The following is a 12,137-nucleotide window of genomic DNA, read 5'->3' as shown; positions in this document are numbered from 1 at the left end:
ATTCTGCATATTGAGTCTTTTGAAAGAAACTTCCAATCGGCGTGAACCAGTGCAACATCTCAGTAGTAGGTCATAAACCCTATTACGAGCGAAAGGTCTTATGCCAGGCTATAGGATTAAGAGTCCTTTCCAAAAGATATCAGACAGGGAGATGGATGTTATAAAAATGTTACAATATTATAATTTTAATTTTTGTATGGGCTATGGTACTCAGGTGACTGTAGAGGCATATTGGCCTCTTGTTTGTTGAGATAATGTTAAGCAGATAGTGCTCATATATGAGTGGACTCTTAAATTTGCTAATATTGGTTTTCATGCAGATGACACATGGTCCTGACTCTTGAGAATTTGTAAACATTTCAGAATAAAACTTTCAGAACTATTATGACGGCATGTCTTATGAGGTACAGACAGGTGACTCTCTACACATCGTTGTGTATTCAATTGGTCAGCTTTTACATACCTGCGAAGTAAAAATGTTTTAATTTACCACTGAATAGTTTGATCAGATTTAATCGTCTGCAGACTAAACATGAGGCTATGACGTGATTACGTAATAAGACGTGATAAGAAAAAAAATGATTTATTAACTTTTCTTTATTTTCAAGTCGAGTATATGCAACCCTGGATTAATCGAATTGTGCAAACAAGGTGCTCCTGTGGTAATTGCGCATATTCTTAGACTATGTTTAAATAGTCCCTATATTTTATTAATTCTTCGTATAAATTTGTTAACACTTGCGATTTTTTTTGGTGATGCACCCTTTTTAATTTCCCTGTTTAAGATAACATGTGTCTTATAGTGAGTAAGTGTTATTAAGTATATACAATTATATTCGTCTGATAATTGGACAGTATGATTGTGTGCCAGTCACTCCCTATTTCAGAAGCATTGCTATAATCCTATTATTCGCTGAATAAAGTTGATCAATTTATGCATAAAAACTGACTTGTCACCTCTAAAGCAAAACACTAGTAGGAAAATCTGGATATAGCGAATGTTCAGCTCTGGGTGAAATCTTATTGAGTCCATTTTAAAAAAAAACGTCTTAACGACTGATTTTAAGTTATCATTACTTACAGCAAACTAAGGTCGACTGTTTGCGACTGACATTAGTACTTGTACTTTTTTGACACTTGACTTTTAGCATTACTAATGATGTATACTAGAACGTCACTTATACATGAAGTGGTTTTGCAGATTTGATATATTTTGTAACAAAATTAGTTACAATATGTTTCAGTACGGAAGACGATATAGAATCAGATTAAACCTTTGTAGATATTAACTGTTGTCTTGTGAGAGTAGCTTCAATAACTCGGGTTTTCTTTGTTGGATCTTCTTTTAAAATATCAAACATTTAAATTCAAACATTAATATTACAACTGTGTGGGGTTTTGCGACTTGAAAATATTGACGCAGATCTGATGGATAAGTCTGCGATGAGTAGATTATTTAGAATTTTGATCTGGACTTTCTTGCTTGCATCAATGTATGGACAGGTGTTGTTTGATGACATGGGAGATCAACAGAGGTCTGCAGACTTGGCGTTATACTTCATGAGAACCGAATTTCAGCAATTTAGTCAAGATATTGAAAGACTGGTGATGAAAAAAATTGACAGAGTCGCAAACATCATCGAGGTAAAGATCAACAAAATGGAAACAAAAAACAATGAGTGTTTCACTACGATACACAAAGAACAACGACTATTAAGTCAGAAAAGTGAGTATCTTGTGACCAATTTGTCTACGAATATTGAGAAAATCAATGATCAAATGTCCACAATTCACACTGAACATCGACTCTTTAGGCCGAAAATGATTTCTGTTGCAACCAAAGTCGATACTTTGTTATACAATTGTAAAAAAAATAATTTGGAGGCAAGAGAGAATGTCCTTAACGACATGAGAAATGGTTCCGACTGTGCTAACATTTTGGAAAATTATCCAGACACCAGATTGAGGGATGGTGTGTATAATATCATGGTTTCAAATAAAACAAAGGCTGTGTACTGTGATATGACCACTGACAATGGAGGATGGACGGTAAGCTCTGTTTTTATCCCTTCCTCTCTCTCTTTCTCTCATAAAAAGATATATTCTGGTTACAGATAAATTAAATATTTTTATATTAAGCCAGTCCATAAATGCAGATATTGTTTATGCAAAAACAGATTTGAAAATCTCTCAAAGAATGGGTGCAAACATTCTGTTGTCTTAATTTGGAACAGGTAATTCAGCGGAGAGTGAATGGATCGGTGGACTTTAACCGTAACTGGGCAGATTACAAGAACGGATTTGGATTTGCTGAACACGAGCATTGGATAGGTGATTTTTCTCTCTCTCTCTCTCTCTCTCTCTCTCTCTCTCTCTCTCTCTCTCTCTCTCTCTCTTATAGAAGTTTTGTTGATCTGACTCGTGATAACGGGGATGGCGAAGGAGAACAAAAAGTGTCTCATGTGTACAGTACAAACACACAATATAACAGAAAGCTGGCCCTACCGATCCCCGTGTTTGTTTCTGTTGTCCACTCTAGCTTTGGTTTGTTCCACTAGACAATATACCTTCATCACTTGCATATGGTGATTTTGTCTCTCAGTTAATTCGATACACAAGGGTATGTTCTTCGTATAAGCAGTTTCTAAGGCGAGGCAAAGTACTGACAAACAAGTTTATAAAACAGGATTATCAACTGTCTTGTCTGAAGTCATCTTTTCGTAAGTTCCATGATCGATACAACGACCTTGTCAGCAAATACAATCTTCCACTGAGTCGCATGCTGACTGACGTTTTTCATACTAATTGTTAGGCCATAATTAATCACCTAATTGTCTACGGACTTTTCCGTTTTTTCCCCGATTAAGACAAAGAGCAGACCGCGGGTGTGAGCGGTCAGCAAAGGATGCTCACTCCTCCATGGCACCTGATCATTCCTCTATCTTTTTAGAGGTCCGTGTTGCTCTGCTTTGAATTTGTATTTCGTTTTATAGATTTTTGAGATGGGTGACAGTTTGTTATTGTCATTTTTTCATTGCGGATGACGATTTCAACTGTTGTTCAGATTCGGCCGGTAATCTGTACTCCGTACCTATAGCATGGCCCTGTAATGATATGAACATACAAAACATATTTGACTAGATTGCACTGACTTAGTGAAGTGATTACAGGTACAAAGCATTCGCACACCATAATCACTATATATGCAATATAAAATGAAATGACAAAAATTACAAAATCTGTAATGTTCAAAAGTTAAATCCTTCACCGTGCCATGCAGGCGCATAGGCCCGGTGCTTATCTCCGGTTTTCGTGGTGCTAAGCAGATGAGAGTCATTGACTCCCCCTGGATGGCACACCAGTCCATCGCAGGTGAACCCCCAGCGTAGGCCGGTACCCGTTTTCAGCTGGGTGGACTGAGACAATGTAGAGAAAGTGCCTTGTCTAAGTGCAAATCACAACATCAAGTGAATATAGCGGGGTTTGAACCAGAGACCTTTCGGTTACTGACCTAACGCCCATAACCACTGAGCCATGTGCTCCACAATCATGTTAAGCAAGTATATTACTTACCAGATTACGCATGGTATATGGAAACATACCATTGTAAGTTATACATTTAACTCTTTTACAGCTACCCATGCATAAAACATACAATCAGTTACAATTACAAAACATAAAATATATGTTACTATGCATCATTATACATATGTATTGAAAGTAAAATAAAACATCTTTATTATGCATTCCTTGGCATTATAGCTATCAAAATACATGTAAACATTTCACAAATCCAGAATCTAGTGTAAAGCTTGACATCGTTATCTCTCTCTGCATGGGCTTAGTAAGTCTTCAAAACATTTCGAGCCCTTAGTGATAAGCGAATTTATCCTTGAAGTGTAGTGACATAATCATCAAGATTTTTATGTTCGTCCGTATTCGGTGGACGAAATACTAAATCTGCTGGTAGGGTAACTTCACGTCCAAGCATTAGGTTATTTGGTGTAAAACTTGTATTTCTGTTGACATATGATCTGATTGCACCGGCAAGTTGCGGCAAGTGTTCATCCAAATTGTCCATTGATTTACCAACGAAACATCGTGCAGCGTCCATGATGGTTTTGTTGAAACTTTCAACCTGACTTTGGCAGAAGGTCGGTATGACATTGTGTGACGTTTGTGAATTTGCAGCATTTCACATATGGATTTGAAAAGTTTGCTTTCAAATTGTCCGCCTTGGTCTGTGAAGATGTTGACGGGAAACTAAAACGTGCAAAAAATATATACATTGCTTCACTTGCTGTCACTTCTGCTGTTTGACTTGGAAGGGGCACACATTCCACCAACTTTGTAAATAGATCAACTATTACAAGTTTATTAGTGTTTCCAGCTGTTGATTCGAATAATGGACCCAAAAAGTCTACATGCAATCTTCCCATCGGCGCTCCTGAATAATACTTGGACATCGAGCATCTAGCTTTCCTATTAGCCTTTTTGAAATTGCTGCATACATCACAAGTTCTGACAATTTTTTGTTGCTTGGCTCACACTTAACCAGTGGAACTTTTATCTGACACGTAAATATGTTCTGGAAACTCCTTGGTGTCCCATTGCTGGAATCTTATGACGTAAGAGTGATACTTTATCAACCAATTACTAGGTACTAGTCTGGATGGTTTTTCATTATTTGGGGTATTTCGCAAATTTCCAGCTGTATCCAGGAAACAAATTTCTTTATTTACACAATATTTCTTACCAGCTTTACTGTTAATAAAATTTTCATCTTCTGTAGGAAGTTCATTTTTCCTCAAGTAAGACAGAATGAATCCAAGGTCTGGATTAATTGTCTGAAATTCTTTCAATTCTTCAGCTGTATATTCAATTTCTGTAAAATCGCTATCACAGGTTGTACTGCATACGTGTAGGTATTGTCCTGCACATGTTTCAGTGATGATGGCTACATCTTCTTCTGTGAAAGAGATATTTATGCAGCTGTGGCAGGTGCATTATGCTTTTTTCTATTAAGTGGTATTACAGCACCAACGTCATGTGTAAAATTGAACCAATTTCGGTGCGCTCTAACACTGTACCTACAACCGCCGCAATGAATACAGGTAGGATCAATATCCACGTTCATATCTAGGCATGGTTTGTTGCGAGGGATACGGGGAAGCGGATCAGCATTCCCATGCTTCTTGCCAGGTCGATGCGTAACAGTCATATTGTATTGACTTAATACCTCGAGCCATCTGGCTAACTGACCTTGTGTGTTCTTAAAGTTGAGAAGCCCGGTCAGGCTCCTGTGATCGGTCCTCCTAACCACAAATTCTCTGCCAAGAAGATAATGATTGCATTTCTTGGTGAAACGTACGATTGCAAACAGCTCTTTTCTTGTGAACAATAACGCTGTTGCTCTGGAGTGAGACTAAAACTTCCATAAGCAATAACGCGCTCCTCACCCTCCTGCACATGCAAAAGTTCTGCACCTATTGCAAAATCTGAAGCATTCGTGTCTAGGATGAATAGATCCTTCGAGTTTGGCAATGCTAGAACCGGAGTCGTAATTAGTGCCACCTTCAAATTGGAAAAAGCGTCTTGCTGCTTTTGCCCACACACACATGGCTTCTTTGCTGTGAACCGGTTAAGGGATGTCGCCATCTTTGCATAGCCTTTGGTAATTTGCAAAACCAAGAAATGTGTCGATTTCTTTAGTTGTTAATGGAGTCTTCCAATTCTTTACAGCTTCAATATACTCGTCTCCTATAGCCAATACGGTTTGTTTACTTTTCGGCCAAGAAATTCCACTTCTCTCTGGAATAGAAGGCATTTTGTTGCTTTCAGCTTTAATCCACATTGCCGAAATCTATCAAAGACTAGTACTATTTGTAGGTTGGTCCGATGATCATCCACTGAATGTCCCATTACAAGGATGTCGTCAAGAAAGGCTAACACAATGCTCCAAGTCAGTCCATGCAAGGCTAGGTTCATGACTCTAGCATAAGTTGTTGGGGGCTTGCAAAGGATAAAACTCATTTGGGTAAATTGAAATAACCCATACTTCGTTATGATAGCTGTTTTGCCTTTATCAGACTCTTTTATCTGATAGTAAGCTGAATTGGCATCTGGTTTCTAAAACCACTCATTTCCGGACAATGTGGTCAATGCAATCTTCTATAGGAGGTAATGGGTAGAGATCCTTCTTTGTTACTGAGTTTAGTTGCCGATAGTCTATACACCATTTGACTTTACGATCTCATTTCCGAACAAGTATGGACGGCGACGCCCATTCTGAGTTTGACGGTTCGATGATTCCTGCCTCCAGCCTTGTGTGCACTTGTTTTTTTTCCCCTTCTGAACAACGTCTAGGTGTGTGCGTCTCATCCTCTGTTTAATTGGAGGTGCAGAGCCAGTATCGACTGAATGTTCTATGTCTGTAAAACTGCCCAGATCAAATTCATTTTGAGCAAAATTATCCTGATATTCCTTGAGTAGATCCATTTCCAATGTTGTCTGACTTTGGTCTTATAGGGAACTCAAGTGCTCTAGATATTCCTTAAATTGGCCTATACTTTGGGAATTAGGTTCCTTGGCATTAACCAACCACGTGAAGTCTGTTCAGAATACACAAATCGTGGCATTATAACTGGAATACCTTCCTGAGGCTCAATAATGTAGCTTCGTTCAATGGGTTAAGTAAGTTTACCATTGACATGTATGGCTGAATTCGGTGGAATCGCCGTTTAACCGGAGAGTGTTACTTGGACAATTGTTGGCAATTCCCTACTTTTTCCCTATGACCTCTGTAGAACTTCAGAGTTAATAGAGAATTGATTGGTACTACCTTCTATGACTACATTCGTTCTGTGCAAAAAATCAAGTCCTAACAACAACTCATTGTCAATTGGAGCTACATAAATCTCTGATGGATTATTACAAGATCCTATCTTAATATCTAAAAGGGCATCAACAATAGTTTTCATTTCCATGTCCCGTCCCGCTCCATGTATGAAGGTGTGTCTTCTCATGTGTGGTCTGATCTTCAACGTTTGGTAAACTTTGTCGGAGATATTAGTTGCTTCTGCGGCTGTCTACCACTGCAACAGTTTTCCTTGAATTCGCAGTTAAGCTTAATCTTAACATGGATGCGGATCCTAGATCAAGTATAGTCATAGTTTTGTTACTGTCAGGGACACTTTCATTTCTTCCATGGGATGCCGCCTTTTGATCATTTACTGATGAAGTAAGCATTTCTCTCTTTGTCGTTCTTCTTTTATATCTCTTGTTAGCTTGCTTAATGGTTTTGGGTGTAGATACTGTAGTCTGTAGTAAATAATGTGGCCTTGCAGCTTCATCATATCGGCGATCCTCGTTTCGGGTATTCTGATTCCTGCTGATTATATATGTGTTACTCACTTACCCTTCTAAACACCAGCACAATTGATCTTGACTTTCTGCCGTTGTCCAATGAGATGCATCTGCATACTTGGTAAACTTGATAAAGAAAGATCCCACGTTTGATGAACCATTATACCTCAATGTTTTGGGAAGGAAAACAGGCTTCGTGTATTCTCGCTGCATAGGCCTTGAGGGTGTGCATGCTTGCATGTTGCGTCTTGCAAAGTTGGCGACAGCGGAGGCGAAGGTAAAGTACGTCGTTGTGTTGCAGGTGACTGGAACCGGACGTGGTCTGGAATTGGACGTTGCACTTCAATGTTGTAGGTAGAATTTCCCTGCTAATCTGATCTGTAAGTAGCTTGGCTAGCAGATGGTTAAATACTGCTAGGTATAGAGTGGTTTGGATAGGAGTTTTTGCCTTATTGTATGCATGGTATGCACCACTACATACACTTGATAAGAGAGTTCTCCTAGGTACCGACAAAGGGGTTGCTGTATGTCGAGGATGAGTTAAAGGCTTTTCTGTGAAGTAATTCATCTTGTGTTCGATATGTTCTTCACAATGGTCTTCTTGATCCTAAAACTCTATGAAGTATCCTTCCATACCATCACAATGAGGGCTTGTCATAGCTATGATCTTTACACACAGAAGGTAAAAAAAATCTATAAATTCAATTAATTCTGAAGTGATCGTAAGTTTAGGTATACCCGCAAATGTCTCTATGTCAATGGGGCCTTGCTTTCCCAATCCCCATGTACTGTCAGCTATAACCTGACCAGCACCTTGTAGGACTCTGAGATCTTCATAATCACAAGTATTAATGTTGATCTTGAAAGCTTTGTTCTTAGACATTATTTTAGAGGGGGGGGGGCATAAACGATGAATTTTAATCTGAATGATTCGCAATAATTCAAATGTTCTTATTTCACATATCAATAAATACATTTATGTTATTAACAGCTACTGAACCTTGGTGACCAAGTGCTCCACTTAGTTTTCGGTGATTAGCATCACCGCGTGTTTTCAAAATTGCGAAAATGCATTAAACAGCATACACTTCTACGAAAATCATTGCGCTTTAACACTAGTATTCGTTCAAATATGAACCAATAATTCTCATTTCTTTCATCAATTACCGAGAGAATACGTAAGAAATATACGTAGCATGACTGAATCCAAAAAAAATCATCAACAGACATCTGTAATATTTTCCCTTTGATGAAATTCGGAATGCCCGCAGCGCCAGTAAAGTACAAATAGATCGGACGACATGCTTTATTGAGAACACAAATGACAAATGGTTTACAATGAGTTCCACACTTACATGCACCCTATACTGCAGCTCAGCTCCGCCGATCTACACTCTCGACTAATCCAGACGACACACACACTCTCTCTGCGCACAAACTCACAAAGTGACATATCCATTAATTTATCTGTTCAGCTTTTTTTTAGATGTCACTGTTATTTACCGTTACAATTCTCATTATTGTACCTGCTGTAGCCGGTGTCTGTAGAATATTAAACTCGGACATCAAAGGTTCACTTCATTCTCGTATTCCATATTTAAATACATAATTATCATACATAGAGCAATTTCACAATAACATTAATATAATGTCTTACCGGGACAGCTTCACCCAAGGCAGACAATAATCATCAGTATTAATTTTGCATTCAATGTGTCTATTTTGACAACGAAGTGGAAAGTGTCCAGGTATATAACATATACCATATAGTGCAGTATTTTGGCGGGAACAGGTAAAAGATCAGGTTTTCGATATCATTAACATAGTTATTTATAGATGAAGTCGGTCGTCGCTAGGCTAAAAATATACACTCACACGAACACTCTCAAAACAAATTCTATAGCGCAAATACATATTTAGTAATTTAACCTTGTTAACACTACAATCAATGTGTTTATTTAACTTTTTTCCTTTTACAAACGACATCAATTTTTTACATAGGAAATGCAATTGACTAAAGTGGGCACATTCATGTTACATTGTACTACACTGTACAATCAGAATAGTTAATCATTTCAAATGGATATTTTAATACATGTATGTAACTTGTCATGAGCAGACTTTGTTTTGAGAAGTCGAACTGATTGTACTTCGAGTTTGCAACATGTAGGCATTAAAACTATTTCATGACTTTTTGCTCGCGATCGTTGTTAAAGATTTTTTTTAATATCCTTTTTTACAACTTTTAACCTCTATCATACTTTGATTAAAATATTACAAGGTATCATTATAGTGCTTTATGGTTATTCATTACAGTTATGAAATATAAATAGCATGTTAAAAATCTGCGTATTTTGATACGAGTAACCGGTTAATCGCCCGGAACGAATTGCGATTAACCGATTATCAATTCTGCAATCGATTGCCATCCCTAATTTAGATCCTTATGCAAACAAAGACAATTACCTGATTTCTCGCGGAAAAACACAATAACTTAGTTAACTTAATATATTAATTACTCTATTCTTTATGGTAGGTCTAACTTTTCTCACAACTAAAATTGTATATCATAGCTTTTAAGCGTTTTTTGTCTCTTTATTTTTAGTACTCTTTTTAATTACTTTTCCTTTCAAATAGGATGGATCGTGAAAAGTCCTTACTTATGTTTGTCTTACGGTATGAATGAATGAGGTGGTTTTATAAATGTAGGTATGAATGTGTTCATGTATGTTTAAAACAACAAAATAATTAACACAATTTATATGACAAAAAGTCAAGATTATTATTTAATATCCAATTATCCCTTGTCTTGAATACAAAAAATATCAATAATATATCACTCTGTAAACTGGTAAGTCTACATTCTATAGATTATTTTATAACACCACTACTTGACTTTGTATTTTGGAGAGGGTTTATATATGCTTTGTCTGTTACCCAATCCATTTGATTACTCAATAAAATATTTCTGAATTAAAATTAAAGCTCTGGGGATGTTAGTGGGTTAAGGGCTATCTTTGGAATTACTTACAATCAAGGTACATAATCGACAACATCTTTCCACATGGAGAAAAATTTGGATCTGCACGTGTACAGATGAAAACTTAATGAGACAAATATTTCGTCTTTTAACAATAATAAACAAGATATGCAAAAATTATTTTTTTAAACAAATAAATATGCAAAGATAAAAAGTCGAGGGTGTAAAGGAACATAATTGATAATGTGTTATTTGTTTACAGGAAATGACATGCTTCACGTGTTGACGTCACTGAAGCCCCAGGAACTGCGAGTTGACATGGAGAGATTTAATGGAGAGAAGGCCTATGCTGTTTACTCTAATTTTTCTGTCGGGGACGAGGCCAGTAAATATCAGCTTCAGGTGAATGGATACAGTGGGACTGCAGGTAACAATTATGCAACGTGTCTATCATTCAGAACTCTACTCATTTTACACAACGACAAACCGAGTAATATTAAAATCAGAAAGTCTTTACATGACAATCATCAGTTATTGATTGATTCTATAATTTGATTATTTTTTAAACCAATCAAAGTGGCGAAGAATTAAAAGTTATTGTGTGTCATTTCTCTTAGCTACATGTACAAGTATTTGCTTATACTATAGGCAATAATTGTTGTATGGAAATGATGAACGCTATCATGACCAGTGCAATTGTAGGGGATGGTCTGAATTACAACACTAACATGAAGTTTTCTACACGAGACCAGGATAATGATGAGTGTGACTGTGACTGTGCCAACGAAAGGAGATCGGCATGGTGGTTCGATTACTGTGCCTACGCCAACCCTAATGGACTGTACACAGACTCTGAGAAAACTGGTAGTACCTACTACATTATGTGGTCCAAATGGAAAAACTCGTACATGTCTCTAAAAACGATGCAGTTGATGATTCGTCCTCGAGCCTGACATCATGATTTAACGTTCACATCTTTATAAAGCCATTAACTATATATATAGTGGCTTTATTCCTCCATATGCAAGATAAATTATGTTATTTCGAAATACATAAATATTGAACCACTCTTGCACAATTATATATATATATATATATATATATATATATATATATATATATATATATATATATATATATATATATATATATATATATATATATATATATTGTGCATTTATTGATCTTCAATTGAATTTGTATTTAATCCAACATCACCTCTGACATGTGGAAAAATTACTCAAACACATATATGGCGGAACTGTCATGATGGCTTTTTATTCATATCAACATTCACAGTTAACATGCCACTTGCATGTTCATACTCTATGCGCCGATCTTACCACTTGTAAGCTTTTGGCAGCATAGCATTCACAAATTATTCATTCAACAAACCATATCAGAGCTGGGGGACCTGGAGACAACAGTATCCCTCAGCAAATGGTTATATGTCAAAATTGCGCGAACACTCTCATCAATGTATCTGTCCTCATCACCACAACCATGGATTTCTTTTCAAACTTTTTAAACGCCATGACGATATCTGGAATTGAAAAAAAATACACAGCAGCAAAAAGTATCTGAATAGCTATGCAAAACATACAAAACAAGGTATATAGATGTTCAAACCAACCATAATATCTAGGGGAGGGGTGGGAGGGAATTTTCGTGTTCACTCGGCCGAGGATTGAAATGAAAAGGCCAAGAGCGCATGCTCAGGAATAAATAAAGTATCAGTCATGATGTATAGAAAAAAAAATTCCGGAAAAATTGGATATTTTGTTAGATTTAA

At 36.9% G+C, this 12,137-nt stretch overlaps 1 protein-coding gene across 1 annotated transcript; it reads left to right on the top strand.

The window, feature by feature from the left end:
* The first annotated feature begins 1,232 nt into the window (after positions 1-1,232).
* On the top strand, positions 1,233-11,415 carry LOC105330804 (fibrinogen-like protein 1). Its single transcript, XM_011432718.4, has 4 exons — positions 1,233-2,049; positions 2,235-2,331; positions 10,608-10,772; positions 11,048-11,415. Exons 1-4 carry the CDS (start codon positions 1,429-1,431, stop codon positions 11,296-11,298), a joined length of 1,134 nt encoding a protein of 377 aa, XP_011431020.4. The 5' UTR covers positions 1,233-1,428; the 3' UTR covers positions 11,299-11,415.
* The last annotated feature ends 722 nt before the right edge of the window (positions 11,416-12,137 follow it).

This window comes from Magallana gigas, chromosome 3, assembly GCF_963853765.1.
Source record: "Magallana gigas chromosome 3, xbMagGiga1.1, whole genome shotgun sequence".
Taxonomy (NCBI): Eukaryota; Metazoa; Mollusca; class Bivalvia; order Ostreida; family Ostreidae; genus Magallana; species Magallana gigas.
Note: the sequence above shows the minus strand (reverse complement) of the source record. Positions and strands in the feature narration are given on the sequence as shown.

Coding starts and splice junctions, on each gene's coding strand:
- LOC105330804 (XM_011432718.4), top strand. CDS start 1,429: ATGGATAAGTCTGCGATGAGTAGATTATTTAGAATTTTGATCTGGACT. Junction 2,050..2,234: donor CTGACAATGGAGGATGGACG/GTAAGCTCTGTT, acceptor AATTTGGAACAG/GTAATTCAGCGGAGAGTGAA. Junction 2,332..10,607: donor TGAACACGAGCATTGGATAG/GTGATTTTTCTC, acceptor ATTTGTTTACAG/GAAATGACATGCTTCACGTG.